Consider the following 20,934-nt stretch of genomic DNA (forward strand, 5'->3'; position numbering starts at 1 on the left):
GTTTATATAAAATATAAATACTGATTTTAAGACTTAAGTAACTATAGAATATCTATTTTAAGTAGTTTTTAAAATAATGATTTTGAGGATCATTAAATGAGAGAGCATGTTTATTAGAAGCACATATTAAGTTGGTGCTGGAACAATGATTAGCAGTGGAAGCTATGCATAAAAGACGCTAAACTATAACATCTGCTCTTCTATACTCAGCTTGACTAAGGGTGAGAAACTCTGACTGCTGATACAGCAATTGTGATTCCTTCCTTGTTTTCAGCACACAAAACAAGCATTCACAGACCAATGTGGGCACACCTTGCAAAGAGAAAAAAAGATTCTCACAAAAGTTACATTGGGAGTTTGCACAATTCAGGTGTAGCTACTATTTTCTTACATTGTTCCAGAGGTGGTTGGCACAATAGGAATGTCTTCAGCTTCCAAAGGAATTGACCATGGTATTTGAAATTGGGGAGCAAGTTCTCTCATTATGATATTTCTAAAATAGGAGTTAAAAATAAAAAACCAAATCAAGTAAGTTTAAAGCACAGCTTATACAACCCATGCAAACTCCAAACAGATTATATATATATGCATTTTTATTAAGGTAGTTTTAGAGTACTAGCAGCCATGAATGTATAGACACATATTTTTCTTTTAATTGCATAATAAAGACCACTTAATAATTTAGAGCTATTACAACTGCTACAGGAGCATTAGACTACTGGCCCTGTATTTGTAACAAACTTCAGCTTTTCAACTCCAGTTCCTAAAAGAGTTCCTTGGATAGGAATTATTCATGTTCATTTATATATGCAGACAATTGTCTTTGCTGTCTAAGTAGAAGTGCCTAATAATCACCAAGCCATTCTCATCAAAGAGTTAACTGCTATCTTTCACCAGTAATTTCTCAAAAGTTTCTGTGATAAAACTGGAAAAATAGGCACAGTCTCTCATTGTAACTATAAAATGACAATGCAGTCTCCACCTCAAGAAGGATGGTACATATAATGTTCTGTTTCACAAGTATTTCATCAAAATACACTGAACTTCAGACTAATAGCTACATAAGAAGCAGTAACGTGGACGGGAAAAAAAGGTCCATCTTAAAGAAGAATAAGCCAAAATATAATTGCTAAAAATCTTGAAAAAATTTGCAAAATCCTTCAAATAGTAAGATCCCAGACCATTAGATTACACAAAATTCTGGCTGTATCTCATCAGTGTAATCTTACTATAAAGCCAGTCACAATGTGTTTTAGCCTACTTTGAGGACTCTTTTGCATAGAGTTCTATACCCAATTCTCTATGATCCCTCATTATACTTTTTTTTGCCTCCAGTGGCAGAGATAAGATGGTACGATAGAAGGCGCCATGATTCTATTTCAGTTGGTTTTACAGGTATGTAATCCATGAATATACAAGTATACACCAGCTTCAGATCAAGGACAATGTACAGCAATTTGGACACATTAAACAGCAGCAATTACAACCATGCAGCAGTGCTTCACAACTTGAAAAGATCTCAGCTACCTTTAAGAACTTAATCTTGATTTCAAAATACTTATTCAGTTAGCTATAAGCACTTTTAAAAACTCAGATGTTTGGGATAATTTTAGGAATAAGGAATTTAGTTAGTATTTTTTAATTGACTTAGGATTTTCTTTAAGGATTTTTAAATTGTCTATGTTAATGACTTTTAATGTTCTATTTAATTTTAATAAATAAGTCATAATTAATACTAATGAGAAATATTATTAATAGTAATAAGAAATAATTCATAGTAATAAGTAAATAATAAGAAATTTGGCAGTACATACACTACAATAATATGCAAGGGAGTTAATAAGCAAAACTGAAAGAAATCAGTAAACTCTTACCCCAATATCTTAGCACAATCATCATAGTATTTCATGGAGTTTTTCACAAAACTGAAGCCATTCACATCACAGACATAGGACTGTCCATTAGCACGCAGCAAATCAAAGCCACAAACTGTTTGCTGTTTTAAAGAATGAAAGTTCAAGTGATTTAGGATTGCTTATTCTAAACAAATTTTGTATTTTAATCAGGTATTCACTGGAAAACATGACCAAAACATGTCACACTTTACACTTACTACCTTATGTCAGTTCCATGTTAGGTTCACACACATCATGCAAACATCTTCCTGTTTTTAACTTTCTATCCCCAACTTGATTTTATGCTTCCTGCATATTCCTAACAGTATTAGTATTAAAGTCAAGTTCACAGAAGCACAAACTTCAAGACTTACAGCAACTATGGGCCTACAAGTCTCCCTTTCTGACAGTCGTTTTCCACTACATATAGTTTTTAAGATGGCAGTTCAAGAAAATTGAACAACCAGTTTTTGTTAAAATTTTACAAGATAGTTTTGATATTAACATACCATTTACATCATTAGTAGAGGATATTGGAAGCTATTTCAACAGATTACTTTTTAAGATCTCAAAGCTCCTCTGTGATAGAGGCCCACACCCTACAGAATGCCATCACAGTCACATACAGATAAAGGAGACAGACTGAAAGCCTTCTTATAAAAGAGGTGAAAGGAGGGTAAGAGACCGAATGACATTTTGAACAAAAGAATCCTTGTAACTATACAGCAATCTTAAAATTATACAAAAGTCGAAACGATGAAATTAATACCAATTTATTCAAGTAGTACTTAATCATATAAGTACCAAATTAACAATAAATCTGTACCTGATGAAAATACTATGTAACAGAAGTTACAAAAACTTGAGTGAAACTGTGTTTTGCTAACTTAGAAACTATTATCAAAATGTGTGAAAATGTTATACACAAAATAGATACAACTGTTGGCTAGCAAAGCACATTAGCAACATGTAAATTTAGGGAACTAATGCAACGCAAGCAATTTATCCAGAACTTTTCAATACATTAAAGGAAAAATCCTTCTTGATTAAGAAAAGATGTCATATGGAAGTTTAACTTTCCACCTTCCTAGGAATTCTGCACTAATTACCACTGCTGGCTCATGCACTAAAACCCTATGGAAATTGAATGTAACAAACAATTAACACTAAATGTTTGATGCGATAGGAAAGCAATCAACGTACCTTAAAGGCAAGGCATACTTTCCAAGCAATTAACTTCTCTCTTGCATTCAGGATGACTGGATATCTCACTTCTTTTCCTTCGCTGTCTCGTTCTACTTTGCCATCCAGAGCTGGAGACTTCCGGGCCTCAGCATGAGCATAGTCTGGACCTACTGTGTACACCTGTATTGAAAAACAGGAGGTCTTGATCCAGGGTATTTAAATGATGTTGCATAAATTTGCAAAATGTATGCATATAACTCAAACATGAAAACAACATCAAAAGATACTAGCTGCTTCCATCATTGAAAAGGTCACACTAAAGTATCTTCATCAGTGGCATTCTCTGCCTTCAGAGAACACACATCATTTATTGACAGCCTGGGATAAAACAAGAAAAAGAGTAATTATAAAAACTCAATTAATAAAAATGAATTTCTCAGTTATGATGGTACAAAGATGTAAAAGTTTTCTTCTCCAAAGCATCTGCAGAACCTGGAAAACAGGTTAACTTGAGAATTAGTTCAGTTTACTTATGGAAATCTGGCTGCAGGATTAAGTTATTTTCTTAATTTAAAAAGCACATTTACATTTTAGACAGGACTAAACAAAACAAGGATCTGCTCAGCTTTAAGATGACAACCTTAAAGCTGGGCAGATCCTTGCCTTGTTTAGTCCTGTCTAAAATGCAGACATACTTTTTAAATTAAGAGAATAACTCCAAGCAGGAGCTTGAGAGAACAATTGTGTTATCTCTACTGCAGTTTTGATGCTCACTGAAGGGTTTGGGGCATATGCTAGAAGAGATTTGTCAGCAGCTCTCTAAAACAGGCTACAGTTTCTTTAATTAAAAAACAAACTCCAAGCATTGATTAAAAAAGTATTCAGCTAAAGCAGATGAGCGCCAATACAGTGAATTCAGGTAAGAGGGTAAGTTTAGTGAAACTGCCTAATAGAATGTTGATAGTCTTGTTAAAAAATCCACTACTTATTTGGAGTATTAAAAGTCTACTTCTGCTTGATGACTACATGGCAACTAGCCAAAATAGTCCCTAATCATAAAGCCATTTGCATCTCCTCTGGTTGCAAGAATCTTTGCAAAAAGTTTCTAAAGCTCTTACACAAACATCTGTAAACACAAATTAATCTGTTGCAAACTCTTGCACAGAATAACCTTCAGAAGAGCACACAGAAGAGGACATTTTTCTGAGAACAAGAGAAGAATATTCCCCGCATGCACCATCAAGTGATATCAAGAAGTTGACTGCAGTTAATAAAAGGGCTTTTTGGATTAGACCTCACACTCTCTACACCTGCACTTTTTTTGTCTAAATATGGTGATCTGTTATGCATATTGTAAAACACTGGTTCCACAAGTTTTGAAATGGGTTTAAAATAGCCAAAATGAAGAGAAAGGGAAAGGAAGTAATCTTCACAAGTAGTTTAACACCTACTTTGTTATTACTCTGTTTTAGCATTCTCTACCTAATACCTCTGTTAAAAACCTAAATGAACAAAAGAATGAAAATTATTACAGATATGGTCCACAAAAGTTATTTTCTTTGACTCTATCATAAAATTTTAGCAAGAAACTTTTGCTTATTAATTAGCATACTAAGATCTACTTCTGTTAGATTTCTTTGTAATCTTTAACCTTCAGATAAAATAGCTAGGCATCACCTGTTAGCATGGGAAAGAAGATGCTGTTCTGGCACTAATACAACACAGAAAAAGAAAGACAATATATTGGTAGCAAGTCTCCAGCACTTGATTCTAACAATGCAAGCACAGCTACTCTACACTACAAGTACTATGTTTAGCTAGAATCAAAATTGCATTTTTTACTTATGAACTGTAGTAAAACGCAATTCAAATTAATCCTTGACCGAGATTTAAAACTGACAAGCTCTTTGAGCACTTGATCATTCTAAATATAAATAAGAATGCGCAGTTGTCATACCTTCACATCAGTTCCATCTGTAGGCATGAATTCCTCATAGATATAGGAGCCTGTTTTCCTCACACTGCTTTCAGGAGAATAAACACTGCTTCTACTGCCAATCTGAAAGATGTATTTTTCCATTAAAAAACTCAAAGAATACTGCTTGAGAAACTTCGAAACTACCTAAAATAACACACTTGTGCTGAGAAAAAACTTCATGTACCAAATGAAGCAAATTTTTGACCATTGCCAAAAGATTTTTCTAAGATTCTAGAAGTACATTCATGGTGTGTGCTAAGAATCTGCAGTAGCTAACAATCTACTGCAAGAAACATAGGCCTTCATTCAATCTGTGTGTTCTCCTGAAATTTCTCTGATCTGCCACTATTCCTAAGCAAGCAGGACATGACAGAATTACTCTGCAATCCTATTAGACACCTAAAGCTTTTCAATAGCTTTAGTACCACAACCTCACCTTTCGAAAGAGCCTCTGGCTTCCACCCCCAGCAGATGTTGGATAATAAATGTAAACATTGTGGTCTTCAGCACTAACTGGCTTTTCTACAAAGGGCTTCTGGAAGATTTCTCCATTCACTTCCACATGATCTTCTCCTTCAATCAAGTTGCATTCTGAAGAACAGTGCAAAGAATAGAGCTGTAACAGTATACTAATGCATACAGTTATGAAGAGATCTACAATAATTTGCAGGTTGAAATAATAATATTCTAATACATCTTTGTTTCTCTGATTTTTACTGACTGCACAATGACTGATGATCACATGCAGTATATTTTTGCTGTACCATGTCTATATTAAGTTATTTAAATACTATGTTCTGGAATTACTGATGATTCCCTCACTATCAGATAGGAAATTGTCTCCTGCAGGTGCATAAGATGGTATATTTGAAGTGTTTTGAAGAGAGGAAAGTGCTATTTGTTTGGTTTTTTTTCAGTGCCTTTCTCTGAAATATCAGGGAGCTGGCAGATGAACAGTACACACAGTGTGGTGTCAGATGCCACAGGGTTAGAACTGTCTCATACTGTGTGATAGATGCCCCTGAACACAAAATTAGGTCCTCTGCTATCAGGAATATGGTATTCAATACTGGTTAACTGCAAGCAGCAGCTTTAATTTCACTTTTGAAGCATAAAAGTGTCCTTTTTTCACACAGACATTTTAATGCAAAATTCCTTTGATCTGTCATTGCAATCTCTTACTGTCGCTTAAAGTCTTCATTTTAGTAGAAGAAGTTTCAGTTTTTTGGAGGTACACAAAAAATTAATTCCAATTTATAGTCACAGTACCGCATCTGCAGGCATATCTAGAACAGACTTCAAATATATGGCTGCTTATACTCAGAAGAGGAAAATTCAATAGCCTGACTTGTTTCTGTCAATATCACTTTCTAAAGGAAAATTACTAATAATTGTGGTTAATATTATATCCTGAATGCTGCTCTGTTTAGTGACACAATTAGAAGCTCAGTTTGAGTAAGGAGCCCCTTATATTCTAGCTATTCTATTATGTCTGTAAGATGTATGGTGTCAGAATCATACTTCTCAGTTCCATACTTGCACTGCCTTTGGCTAGGATGGAGTTCATTTTATTCACAGCAGCTGGTATGGTGCTATGTTTTGAACTTGTGACAAAAAAAGTCTTGATGTTTTTGTTAATTCTGAACAGTGCTTACACAGCCTCAATCTCTTTGGTTTTTTTTCACATACTGCACCCCATAGCCAGTAGAGGTCAATCCACAACAACACTTTAAATGCCGGCATAGAAATCAAACTGAATGCAAAAATTAATTGTCTAGCCAGTGATATTTAGCTATTCATTATGTCCATATTGTTCTCCAGTGGAAACACTGAGATACTAATGGTTGGTATTTTCTCTCTGTTCTTTTTACCTTGGGGATTGTTTGGATCACGGTTCAAAACTGCATAGCGAGGAAGTAAAATTCCTTCAGCTTTAAGAATACCATAGACTTCTCTTCTAGAAGAAAATAACATGAAGAAATGAGCCAGCAAATCCTGCAAATATTTGCATTTTACAATCTATAAGTAAAGGAGGAGAAAAATAAAAACAATTTTTTTTTCAAATCACACAGGGTAAGGTTACATATATACCCTATTTACTAATATAATGCTTTAAAGGTCACCGACACAGCTGTACCTTTGCAGTGATCTCTTCAACATCAATAAAAAAGCATTTTGCAATGCCAGTCCTTTCCTATCTGGCAGTGCATCAGACATATGCACACAACAATTGTCTTGTTAAAGGGGATTTTCAACTGTTCAACTTTATACAGAACTGAACTGAAGGCATCCGAAATAGCAAGTCTGCTCACTGTTGAGAAGGTTTCAGTGTTCATCTATGTTGCTTACTGTTGTTTTATTAATGTTTGCTATGCATGATCTCAGCTCCAAAAGAAAATTTGCTTTCAATAACCACACAGCCTTTGAGTACCAACAACTTCTGTTAAGTATCATCCTTACAGAAAAAAATACTGTAAATCACATTAATTCTACAATTATCTAAACTTGTACAGCTGCTATACATACCTCTCCTATATGTATTTTAAGAGTTTAAACTTTTTTTATTTGCTAAGCTTTGGAAAAATGTATCAGCAAATTTCTAACTTGGTAAATCTTCAGATACATCAATGTAAAAACAACTAAAGAAAAAACACACCTGAAGACACATTCCAGAAAAGTATGCATACATTAATAAAGTGTAAAATTCACAGTAATTTTATTTAAAGTACAAACCCTCCACCATGGGCAGGGACAATACACTGGAACTGTTGCTATGCAATGACAACAAATTTTTATAGTCTCAAAAAAATGGCTTGCTTTAGAAGATGATTAGTGTTATTTACCTGTCTTGTATGTGATACTGCATATTCAGGTCATTGATTATGAAAGGATTCCTGAGTTTTGCATAAGCTACTGCTTTGTCCAGTGGAAACCCTAAAAGGTTTATTAAGAAAAACAAATTAAAATTACAAGACACATTACCAGTAAATAGGTTGGAACCTTGCATTACATCACTATTTCCACTGGCTTTAAACGTATTAACCAGTGGGACAGCTATTCTTATATTGTGTCAGACAAGACTTTCGCAAGCAATGTAAACAGTATCTTTTAAAAATCTTGCACTTTAGAAGTCAGTTGTATTATATTAAAGAAGAAAAAAGATTCACTTCCTAGGAAAATCCAATAAAACTTTGACAAAAAAACTAAGAGGACTTTCAAAGAGCTTAAATAATTTAGATTTTAGATAAAATAATTTTAGATCACAAGTATTTATGGTATTATTACAAGATTTACCTTTAGAGTGAAAAGAAATGAGACAGTCACATAAAGGCCAATTTTCTACTGGCTCGTTCAAAATAACATCCTCTTCAAATATCACCACAGTTATATACTTAAACATGGAGAGGCGTTCAAGAATTTCTTTCATTGGTTTGGACTTTGATTTCTTAGCCATTGAACATATTCCAACTGCAATTTGTCTTTCTGGTGGCTGGAAAGGAGGTAGGGGGAAGGGAAAAGTAATTTTTATGTGTTCTCAAAACACAACAGGGTTTTAGCAGCACAATAGTAGAGCAGGTATTTTCTCTTGAAATTCACATGCTACAATTAATTTAGTTTTTAGTCAGGTAAATTGTTACCAGATAACAAAATGCAGCATAGCAGCATATCACACTGCATCCTCACAAAAAATGCCTCAAGAATGAAACTGTTTAACAGCTCTATATTATTTTTTCAGGTATTGTTACCAGGAACAAACAGACACGATCAAAGGGTAAGTCAGGAGTTTCAAATCTACAAAATCATATTTATGGCTTACTCTGGAATTAACTAGTAATCGACTTTTCAATTATGTCATTTTTTTATGCCTAATTTATTGCTGTCCAGGAGCTATGTACAAATCACGAACAGGACGGGACTGCTGAGCAAGGCATCTTGAGCTGTTTTATTTTCCAGCATTAGTCTCATTACATGGTTATGACAATGGGAAGATGCCAGCAGCTCACATCTTAGGTAGCAGACTAAGAACTTAATGTTACAACTTATAAGTTTTTTGACTAATTACACAAAGCAAAAGCATATTGACAGTAGTTTTATCTAACAACTCTAAGCACACATACATTTGGTTAAAACAATGTTTGCTTATTTCAAATACAATACTCATTTGTAAGCCTTAAAACACAATGCACAGAGCTCCATTATTAAACTTAGAACTTCTTAATATATCACTAGATATACTTTTCTTCAGCTTAGGGAGTTATTCTAGACAAGCATTAATACACACACCATTGCTCTATTTGTCCTTATTTTTCTACTTCTTACATAATTTTTCTGCTGACAAATCTTATGGGTACTGCTTAATCACAGTTCTGCTGTCTCTGAGGCCTGCCTTTTGCAGCTTTCCCAAAACCCTCTGATTTTTTGGATTCCCACATAATTAACAGTCAAAAGGCCTCTCATCACCTAATATTACAAGTGAATTATGAAAAGGAAAATCAGAAAACAAGAAACTACTTTTCTGAATTTCTCAACTATTTAGTGCATAAACAGTTTCACTTTTTTTGCATACTCTATGTTTACTTTCATGTTAAACTTTCAATATTTTTTTTCCATCAGTGATATTTCTAAAGGTAACGGCCAACCTACTCTGCTTTATAAAGGAAACAAACAAAAAACCCACAGAGCAATCCTTCAATTCAACTTACTGCTGTTTGAAAACCTAGCCAGCTAACTTCCCTTGCCAAAACAGACTCACTGAATTGAGCTACCTGAGCTGCTAATTTTGCACTGCTACTCTGCATTTCCAGTTACTTTTAATCATGGGAAGTGCTTTAGCAATGCTGTCTTGCATTTAAACTTTGTAGACTAATTCACAATTAGTGAAAATTTAATCTATTCCAGAAAATGAATGTTGCAAAAAGAACAAACAACAAAGAGTTAAAAAAAAGACACAAACACTCATGCATAATACCATTAAGAGTTTGTCTTAAGCAAGCTAAAAATTGGTGAGCTCGGTGCTCAAAATACAATTCAGAACACTTTACAGATACAATAAACTAAAGTATAATTAAGATGAACTTTGTATGCTCTTTCAATACACCAAGACAAGGAAGGAAAAAAAAAATCAAAAGTTAACTCTGAAGCAGTTGACAGCAGCCAAGGAAAAATTCTCAATAATTTATTTTGCTTCCAACTATCCAAATAAATGAAACAGAGGCTTATGCCACCATGAGGTTTATTTCCAGAATCCAGATCAAGGCTCCAAATCATGCACATCAACCTCAGTTGCCCTGAAACTCTGTAAAATAAAGCACATCTACTTCACAGTTCAAGGTATACTTAATTTTTCAGTATTCTTCTTTTCCAAACATTACTGACACATCATTATCTGACTATGAACAATTTCTCAATTTAGAACACCATTTCAGTACTAGACTTATGTGAGCTAATGCCATTTTTGAAAAATAATTAAATACTGAAAAATATTTTGAAAAAGTATTTTTTTATAAACAATTTTTGAAAAAAAATTTTGAAATCAAAAATAATGCTTGAGAACAAAGAATAGTAAACAAATGCCCCTACACTACTTACAGAATCATACTCTTCCTCCTCTTCTTCCCCATGATCATAGAAGTGTTCATAATCTGTAGATCGGGCTGAATCCAATAATCCTTCTCCATCTTCTCCACCCACAAAGAATCTGGGAGGATCATTTTCTGTTGCATTAACAGACATGGTTGCAAGACCTATAGAAATCTATGTAAAAATTGCAGGCACGCTGGCAGCTGAGATCCTGGGCATGTTTTCTACTGACACGGGAACACCAAAGTCCCCTGCTCTTTGATGTTGCTTGTGCAGAGTTGCCACTGTGATTGCGATATTTACCAGGCACTGTTTAACTCGTTATCATCTGGTCATTACTAATCAAAGTTGCAGCTCCAAGAAACCCACAGTGCACGGCTGCTTCCCTGAGATGGTATTGTAGATTTTTAACCTACAAGAAATAGACAAAAAAACAAAACAAAACAAAACAAAAAAGACACACTTGATAAGGGCAGATAAAATAAATTCTTTCTACTTAGAAAAAGTGTTTGGACAATTATGTACCTCTGAGCAAAGCATCAGAAAAAAAACAGTGTGCACCACACACAGTCTACACTTTTAGATGTATGTTTAGAGCATACAGTTTCAACATCACTATCAAACTGCTGATGCATAAATTTTAGAAACAGAAAATATAACTCACAGAAGTAAAAGCTGGCAAATGCATTTTTTTTCCTAACTTCAGAAGGCTTAAATGGAAAGTATATATGTTACATGAAACACACAACAAAACTATTCTCCAATATTTACAATATTTAACTCACTATCCATGGCATTAGCTGTTTTTTCCACAGAAATTTTGTGATCAAATGACAATGGCAAACAGACTACTCTCTGTCTGCTACTGCTGTGCTAGTGAAAAACATAAACCTGACATTAGGACTATTTTAAAAAAAGCCTAGTCTTAAAACTCAAGTGAACCTTTTCTGTGCAAACAGAATGTGACAGCTTGCAGCAAAATACTGCCTTATTTTCACTGTGAAAAATTAAAAATTACCGAGATGGACACTAGCACTGCCTTCTGACAAAAGGACTTCTAACCACTAATGTAGCAGTGAATACACATTATACCCTTTTAACCCGTCATGTGAAAATAAAATATTGGCAAAATAACTTGTATAAAGAAACAGACCCACAGATTAGGCATCTGTTATTTTAACAAGGTAAGTGATGCTGTGAGATGCATATGGCTTTATAAGATTATTTATAATGCATCACTACTACTTGCAAAATTAACAAGCAGTTACTTTACAAGCAGTTTAGAAGCTCATTTGATCCAATGGGTTAGGTTGTTCACCTGTACAGCATTGCATAAGTGCCATTCCATAGTGATGTCTCAGCAGAACTGAATTTGTTTTTAAATTGTGAAAATTACTTTGGCTGTCCTATGAACTAAGTGAAGCAATAGTAAATTCCCACTAGTGGTCAAACATGAAGGGGGATGGCAAGCAAAGCAAAAGTTGGCCAGAAAGAATCTGTCCTAATTCACAGGCTAGGTGTGGGTGAACAATGCTGTCTCAGTTTTGCAGACAAGTTTCAGGAGAAAATGTCCTGGAATGAGCATTTCCTCTAAAGAGAGAAAGTCCTTCAAGAACTCCCTTTTCTTCTGCCAAGGAGAGAAATTGATACCAGTGAAAAAACCTTAAAAGACCCACTTACTAACAACAACAAAAGAACCAAATTAAAAACAAGCAAACAAATAAAAAAGGCATTGGGGTGCCCTAAGGCATAGAAAAGTATTGAATAAATGCTAAAAACTAATTCCCAGAAACCTATCCTCCACACACCCAGGCACCAACCAAGAGCAGAACAAAAAAGCTCAGAAAAATACCCAGGGAAAAAAAATACAGAGGCTGATTGTGTGCCCCAGAATAAAATGGCAGTTGATCCCTTTTTCCTCTGTGAAGGGGAAGAGAAGATCACATGGCAGCCTGGAGCAGAGCAGATGGGAAAACTGTTGAATTTCTGGCATGGGTCTCTTCCTTGCAGCAGCCAAAGTTGGTGGATTTTAATGTCCTTTCTCATTTTGGTTCCGCTCTTCTGAGCTCTCAGGTTCAGGGTGGTCCTGCTGGCTCCCCAGACAGGCCAAAAGGAAAAACATGTCAAGCTAAAAACAGTTCAAGGGAAAAAAAGCCAAAAAGGCAGCTGAGAGGATTCACAGTACAGCCTCCAGGCTATGGGAAGGGAAGTTCCGGGAAGGGAAGTTCCGGGAAGGGAAGTTCCGGGAAGGGAAGTTCCGGGAAGGGAAGTTCCGGGAAGGGGAGGGAAGTTCCGGGAAGGGGAGGGAAGTTCCGGGAAGGGGAGGGAAGTTCCGGGAAGGGGAGGGCCTTCTTGCTTCAAACCAGCAAAAAACCCTAAAAACCTAATCCAACAAAAGAACAATGCAATGTCCCCGGTCCACCCAACTGTCCAGAATACACTGGAGAGAGAGAGAGAGAGAGAGAGAGAGAGAGAGAGAGAAAGAGAGAGAGACTGAACAGAGTCCATGCTTAGTGTTCCCAGGCTCTAGCCCTGTCCCCTCATTCATCTTAAAGATACTGCAGACATTTCTGGGCATAATACAGATGATCAAGGAATAAAGTATCATCATAAAATCACCCGAAGACAAATACAAAAACTTCAGACCCAGAATGGAAACTGAGCTCTGAGCATAAGGAACCTGGGCTCACAGAAGAGGATTAAAAAGATTTAGTTCTTAAATGCATTTGCTATGTATCTGTTTTTCTTCAATTCTGCTACCAAAATTACTTTCCCTTAGAATGTGGAACTGTAGCTGTTTGCCTTTCAAGCAATAAGAACAAGAAGAATTTCAAATCCCTAATTCATCTGACTGTCACAGGAATTAGAAATTGGGCGTTCATGTAAATTAATCCTATTTATGACATGGTAAAGAAAGAGACCTTTCCAAATCCTATTTCTAGCAAGCATCAGAAAGGCAGAGGTTATTGCCAACATGTACTGGCAACTAACACAGAATTTTACAAAAGTATTAAACCAAAAAAGATGCCCCCAAAAAACCACTGATGAAGCCAAAAAATGAAGTTCCTCCTGTATCATCTTCCATCCTACTACCCAAAATCTGTATATTGGTTACCGTTTCCTAACGGATTTCTAAAATTCAGGAAAATGAGGGAAGAACAATGACTTGAAAAAACTAAGTCAAAGGTCTTAAGATTTTTAGGCCTTTTTTCCCCTACCTATTCCTGTAGCACACCTTGTGAGAGCAGCAGAACTTATGAAGTTTGTGTACAATTGATGACTGGTTATTACATGGGAATATCTGACACTAACCAAATCTCTCTAGCCCAGAAGGATTACTTCTCAAAGCAAGTAAAACTGACACAAATAGACTGAAGGGAAAGAGCAACATATTTGTCTACAAAGATACTATCTGAAACACTTACTTTCCCAACAATCCCATCTCAAAACTCACTGTTCTGCTACCTTCCTCATTAAAGAATGTTGGTGTTATGGGTGGCAAGTACATTGCAGTAGGGTTTCATGTGCAAAAAACAGACTTTGAACAGCCACACGGTTCTCTTGGATTTAACAGATTATTTTCTCCAAGATTAACATTGCTCACCCATTGAACACAAATGAAGAACTAGATTGTCACTCCATGCTACTGTCACTAGGCCCCAGAGTTTTCACACCGTTTGTAAAAGTAACATTGAAGGCTACAGATCAGAAAAGGATACTGACATTTTTCAGGCTTATGAACTCACTGAATCGCATATAAACTGGCATTCCAACTGCTGATGGTTGCCAGTTTAGCTCCCTGACAACAGATACTGTAAGCTACTGTCATTACCATAAATTTGTGCCAGGATATATTTAATAAATTATCTATTTTTTAAAATTAATGCTTTCAGAGATGGGAATTAAAATTCTTTCCCCCCATATCCTACAATAAAAATTGAGGTATCCCCTTCTTTCTTGTGGTATTTGAAATAAAAATAAATAAAGAAAAGGAACAAGCAAAGAGAACTACTAAGTGACTGCAACTACAGTGAACAACTTACACAAGTCTCCCAAACACCATCTACAGTGTTGTAGACCTGACATAAAAAATGCAGTAACACCAAGCTTGAGTTAACTCATGGTTCTCTAGCTGTATGCCAAGGAGAAATAATAAATGGCAGAGCAAGAAGGTGGAACTGTCTTCCTGCTTCAGAAATACTATTAGTGCTGACCGAAGAAGCTTCAAGTACCTGGTACCCTATGCAGAATTCCATTTTACCGCCCCTTGAGCATGTAAGAGTCTTCCCAGCACCATTCTTCTATATTAAGAAGTGAGCAGCAGCAGCAATATAAGGGCAAAGATACTTTATGTTATATCTTCATTAGCCTCATTAAACAGTGAATGTTAGACAATTATGTACTCATCTCAGCCATGAACAACTGCACTGTAAGCAAGACAAAACCCAAAGCTTTGTGTTGGAATATACACTGACCTATTCCCAAAGAGTAACATCAGTAACATCCAGACAACCATCTCCCACTATGCTATGACATCTCCAGGTCAAATTAACTGCACTATGTTCTGTTTAAACCTCACCTGTTACACGAGGCTTCTCTTTCACAGCTTATAAATTGAAAAATGTTCATTTTTTTGACAAATGTACTGATGTTCTTAAAAAGACTTTCAACCAAATGTGTGGCCTGTCTGCAACATGATATGTCTATGGCCAAAACCACAAAAAAAACCAACCAAAAAATAAAATCCCAAAAGGGATAAGAAACAATTCTAAATATATAAAATCAGAGACTTTGATAGCCTGTGCCCTGTATTCCAAGTTCTGTGTTAACTCCAGTGGTGCTCTACAATTTTTCTTCTAATGGCACATCTCTCAATTTCCCTAAGAATATTCTTGTCAACGGAATTCCACAGAATGTTCTGAAAGAATAAGCCAAAACCTAGTCCTCACTGTGTTAACAGATATATCCAGTTTTCCTGACCCCATTCTACCCCATTCTACAGGAGCTCAGGAATCCAGCTCTGGTGTTTCTTATATTTACTTAGACCACAATAAATATTATCATTCCAGTAACTTTCAGCAACAAATCAGCTCAATGCAGCAAGAGTGGTCTGAGCAGTCATGAAAAAGGGGATCAAAGTTTTGACACTCACATTTTGAATACTAATAAGAACATATACAACTCCTGTACAAACAGAAGGATTTCACCAGATTGTCTTCTGTGTCTCTGCAGCCATCAGAAGAATAAATATACAATTTCTATACTGCACACTAATGGAACAAAACTATAGTAAAAGTGCTTCTTATCTGTTATCTCAAGGAAAAAAGACAACACGTCGTACATTAAATAGTTACAAAATATTTTAAAATTACTAACCACCGAGGAAAACAACTTTTTAAAATGCCATTATATCAAAACAGTTTACATTGTGGAATTTACAAACAAGTAACAAAGAATCAAAAGTAGTGTTCATCTGTTACATGATTTTATATGCACATATATATTCATAACAGTAACAAAACAGACCACTGCCCTGTGCTCTACCTCCATACTGCTCCTTTTTGTCCTGGTTTAGGACAAATTTGGGAGAAAACCTCCAAAGGGGCTCCTCTAGAAAGCAAATTCAAGTGGCCCTTCCCCAAACTGGTTCAGGAAAAGCTTTCTTTGGAGAAAAGTAGAAAAAACTGTTTATTTAATAGGCAAAGCATTCACCATCACACACACACAAAAAATAGAATATTAAACAATAAAACCTCTTGCCACTCTGAAGAGATGACAAACTTAGAAAGTTCCTTGATAGGCTGTAGCTCGGCTTACTGAGTCCCTTATCAGTTCTCCACTGGAAATGGTGCAGCCCAGACCCAGCTCAGTGGGCCACAGGTGGGAGTTCCTGGTGCTCTTCTGGGCTTTCAGTCCAGAGCAGGTTTAAACAGCTCCAAAGAAAAAGAAAAACCACATTCCAGGGAACTTCTCTGCCTCAGCTAGCAAAAACTAACTAAAAAGCAAAGGAGTGCTCTGTCCCACTGTCTGTCCATCCACAGACAACACAGTCCAGGAGCAGGAATGTGGAGGAATGAGTTCAGTGTCTAAAAACAAACTGCACACTTCTTTTTCCCCTTTCGCTCTCAGAACCAGTCTTAAAGGTGCAAAACTTTTTTCTGGGCTAAACAGACAAATGGGAAAATGAGCATCATAAAGTCATCCCAGGACACTTTTAAAGTTTTACTTTTTTCACGTTGTAGGCATATTCCAACTGCATCCCTTATCAGCTTCCAGCAATTTAACTTACATCATTAAACCACAAATAATGTTAATAGCAATTTTTCAAATAGTCTCAAGTTGACAAAAGTTTTTCAATATCTTCCTGCTAGAACCACTATAGCTAATATTTTCATTAACAGTACATTTAGCAGCAAAAATGTTTGCCTGACTCCTGCTGAGGCTTTTTACCAGTTTCAAAACTCGAAAGTCTGCAATATGATTTATGGTGTAAGAAACCACCAAAGACAGACAGTTTGTTGGGTTGCTGGTGATGCAAGAAAGAAAGCATAAGGAGGAAACAAGATGGAAGCTGAGGACAGACAGAAAGAAAACAGGACCACTGGAGTCTGACAGCTGAGGGCACTGAGCACTGCAATCCCAAGAGCTCTCTCTGCATGTGTGACACCTTTCTACAGATGATTCAAAAAAAGTTGATAATACTTCAAACTTAAATGTGAGACTTTTTTAGAACTACTAACCCATACTCAACAACAGCATATTTTCAAGTCTGACAAACAACCAGGAAGAGAGAAGAGAAAGGACAGTCAAAAAGCAGAAAAGGAGGAAAAGGATGGCAAACACAAAAGCTGCTGAAGACAATGCTGACAGTAAATATGTGACTTGTTTATTGCTGTAACTTACACAGCAAAAGATACATATTCTCCAAATTAAAACTCAACAGAATTCAAACACAAAATTTCTCCTGTGTCATGAAATTATAAAAAAATTAACATTTACATACAGATGTTGTTCTGTTCCCCGCATGCATCCTGTGAGCTGCTGAGTAGTACCTGTCAGCACATTACTGAGATGGACTAAATCTGAAAAATATTTATTGAACAGCGCTATCCCAGTATCTCTTAAACACAAAGAATGTTATAGTTACTGCCTGATAATTTTTACACATAACAAAACCTAAACAGACCAAAAAACCAAACCCCAACAAAGAAAAACCCACAAAGAAACAAATCAAACAATAAATAATCAAACAATAATCACGAAAATTCAAGGGGATATAAGGGATTCAAATAAGTACTGGAATTTATAAGGTCCAAGTACAGTATATGAAGCTGAGAAAAACCTCTGTCTCTCTCGAGCAAATACTAACTTCAATAGCCTTGCGAAGTTTATCATCACCTTCAGTAACTCAGCTCTTCTCAGTAACATTACTGCAGGAAACTTCACTGATATGCAAAATAATAGACAAGAAATAGGCTAAAAAAAGGTAACAAAGAAAAAAAGAGAATTATAAAGACTACATCACACAGCTTTAAAGAACTAAGTCACCTGCTCCAATCTTGCATCAAACAAACACTGAGCTCTAGATTTCACAATATGCTAATATATTCCCTAATCATTACAAGAATCTCAAGAAAAGATGAAAAGTAGCCTTTATTTGTTGCTTTTAGCCAGACACTGATACTGCCTACAAGCCAATCACAGCTGTCAGACTGCCACATGAAAAAAAATCTATGCAAATGACAACTGTAAACATGTTAAATTCTTTCTGTCTGTGGGAGCACTGCAGATACTTTTTGCAATGCTCGAGAAACATTACTATATACCAGTTTATACGCTACTCAACCAGAAAAATTACAGCAACTGCCATGTCAAAAGAGACTATCCACCTTCCAGTTTCACTGTACCAAAACCTGAAAAAAACCTTCTTAAGAATAAAAGGAGTCTTCCTCGCCAGGTGAGTGCCTGCACTGGGATTCCCTGGTAAAGTTCTGGTGGTGAGTGGCCTGCAGGGGTGGTTTCTGCGAAAGACACCAGAAGCTGTCCCCATGTCAGACAGAGCCAGTTCCAGTCAGCCCCAAGATGGACCTGCTGCTGCCAAAAGTTGAGCCACTTGGCCATGCTGGTGATGCCTCTGCTATAATGTAATTAGGAAAGGGTGAAGAACACTGCACAACAGCTGAGAGGGGTGACAATAACTGAGAGAAACAACACTGCAGACCCCAAAGTCATTCAGAAAGGACACGTAGGAAGTGCTCCAGGCACTTGAAATTCCCCCACAGACCACTGTAAAGCAGGCTGTGCCCCTGTTGGCCTGTGGAGGTCCACAGTGCAGGAGAGATCTACCTGCAGGCCATAGCAAACCCCACATTGGAGGTGGTAGATGTAGCCCACAGACAGTCTGTGCTGGAGCACCTTGCAGGAGCTGTGGCCCATGGAGCAGACACATGGACAGGACTGCTGTTCCAGGATGGAGCCCTCTTTTACTTTGGGGATCATATTAAGCGCTCAAGTGTTTTTTATGGATGAATAAATGAATATATTAGAGAAGTTATGTAAAAAATGTGTCATTGTATATTAAAGCATCATAGAATGGTTTTGGTTCGAAGGATCCCCAAAGATCACTTGGTTCCAAACCCCAAAGCTCCCTACGGGCAGGGAGCTTTCCACTAGACCAAACTGCTCCAAGCTTGATCCAACCTGGCCTTGAAGAAATCCAGGGATGGGGCATCCACTTCTCTGAATAACCTGTGCCAGTACCTCACCACCCACTCAGCAAAGAATTTCAAAATATTTAATCTAAATCTCATTCCTCATCCTGAAAGTAATTCCCCCTGGTCCTATCACTACAGACCTTTTTAAATAGTCCCTCTCCAGTCTTCTTGTAGTCAGCCTCCTTTTACTTACTGGAAGGTGCTCATAGAAGGCCACTAAATTTGTCAAATTTGCTTTAGTGAAATCACATTGGCTGTCATCCATCACCTTCTTATCTTCCAAGTGCCCCAGGAGGATCTGCTTCATGATTCTGCTTAGTAAATACCTGGTGGCCAATGAAGGTGTTTTCTGGGGGAAAAAACTATGCACTGTTACTCATACTCCATCTTCAGCAGTAATGTCCACATGCAGATGTTTTTACCTACACACTTTTCAGCTTGGTGGTTAGGACACACTTCTGATTAACAGAAAACAGGGAGTTGAAACCTCTGATACAGGAGAGCACAGAGATAATATTTGTCCTGTTCCATTCAACTGTTCTAACCACTAGGCTACTATAAACCTTTCACTTTCTCTCTTCACCATTAAGTGGGTTTCTATGTTTTGTTTGTTTGTTGTGCTGTTGGGTTTTTTTTTTGGTGTTGTTAAGGTGGCCTCTGGATTGCTTTTTACAGGACAGGGAATCAGCATTGCAGATTGAGTATTCCAAGCAGAAGACATGTCCTTAGTCTGCCAAATCCTACCAATGAGAAACTTTCAAGCACCCGTTCTTATGCATCAGGAATCTAGAAATACCCACATTATTGGCATTTCCTACTGGAAACAACTCTGCTCAAGAATATCTAACATTGCTCAAAACTCTGTATAGGTAGGCTGGCTAACAAGCTTCAGTTGCCTAAGTCTTTTTCCAGGGACCCTTATTATTTTCCAAGAGTACTGGATGTTTGTACCAAAAGTAATATTCAGTCTGATCCTCTGTATAACAGTATCTTAGTGACAGAAAACTGAGAACAGCCATGTAAGCCAGGAGCCTGTTAAGAGGCTTTGCAGCAAGGAAATACAAGCCTTCTCGTTTGTTCAAAAATAAGATTTCTAGTCTCAAAGCACAACTATTCCAGTTTTCAAACAGTAAAAACCGTAACTACCTGGCTGATTTCCCCATGTCTGCCTTTTCTCCCAGTAATTATGTAGTTAGTTAGGCAAAGTATTTTCAGCAATTTTTAATTACCAAACCTAAAGTGAAATAACTTCAATGGGTCTTTTCCTGACTAAGTTCTTTGCTTGCAGAACTTATTTTTCCCTAACAGCTCACCAGCAGAAGAGTAATTTTTCAGCACAAGTAAACTCTGAGTTTTATCTTCAAATATTGCAGTATCACAGGCATATTTCAACTCTCCAGTTGAAACCGCAAAAGAAATCAATACATTTTTAACACAGAAGTGTTAAAAAAGCCTTAGAAGTCTAGAAAAACGCATCTAGTAAATATCATTCTCTTATCTTCCACACAGAAAGGCAGTGTTATTTTAAAACTGGCAAACTACACAAACTGGTATCTGGCATGTGTTTTAACTATCTCCTGCA

General features: G+C 36.5%; 1 protein-coding gene across 15 annotated transcripts in view; it reads right to left on the bottom strand.

The window, feature by feature from the left end:
• The window catches only part of PPIP5K2 (diphosphoinositol pentakisphosphate kinase 2), a 50,108-nt gene that overhangs the window by 27,362 nt on the left and 1,812 nt on the right, over window positions 1-20,934 (bottom strand). For 14 of the 15 annotated variants that reach the window (XR_010353212.1, XM_064404345.1, XM_064404348.1 and 11 more), the window contains exons 2-10: window positions 10,648-11,050; window positions 8,353-8,548; window positions 7,902-7,992; window positions 6,930-7,015; window positions 5,495-5,649; window positions 5,038-5,139; window positions 3,099-3,260; window positions 1,875-1,996; window positions 392-493 (exon numbers count right to left, since the gene is read on the bottom strand). Coding sequence is in view for 14 of the 15 variants with exons in the window: in XM_064404345.1 (XP_064260415.1) it covers window positions 392-493; window positions 1,875-1,996; window positions 3,099-3,260; window positions 5,038-5,139; window positions 5,495-5,649; window positions 6,930-7,015; window positions 7,902-7,992; window positions 8,353-8,548; window positions 10,648-10,791 (1,160 nt within the window). In the remaining variant the exon portion in view is untranslated. Of the gene's footprint in view, window positions 1-391; window positions 494-1,874; window positions 1,997-3,098; window positions 3,261-5,037; window positions 5,140-5,494; window positions 5,650-6,929; window positions 7,016-7,901; window positions 7,993-8,352; window positions 8,549-10,647; window positions 11,051-20,934 lie in introns of those variants that run through there. The other variant, XM_064404356.1, reaches the window with a different exon arrangement.

The sequence above is a fragment of the Passer domesticus genome, chromosome Z (genome assembly GCF_036417665.1).
Source record: "Passer domesticus isolate bPasDom1 chromosome Z, bPasDom1.hap1, whole genome shotgun sequence".
Lineage (NCBI taxonomy): Eukaryota > Metazoa > Chordata > Aves > Passeriformes > Passeridae > Passer > Passer domesticus.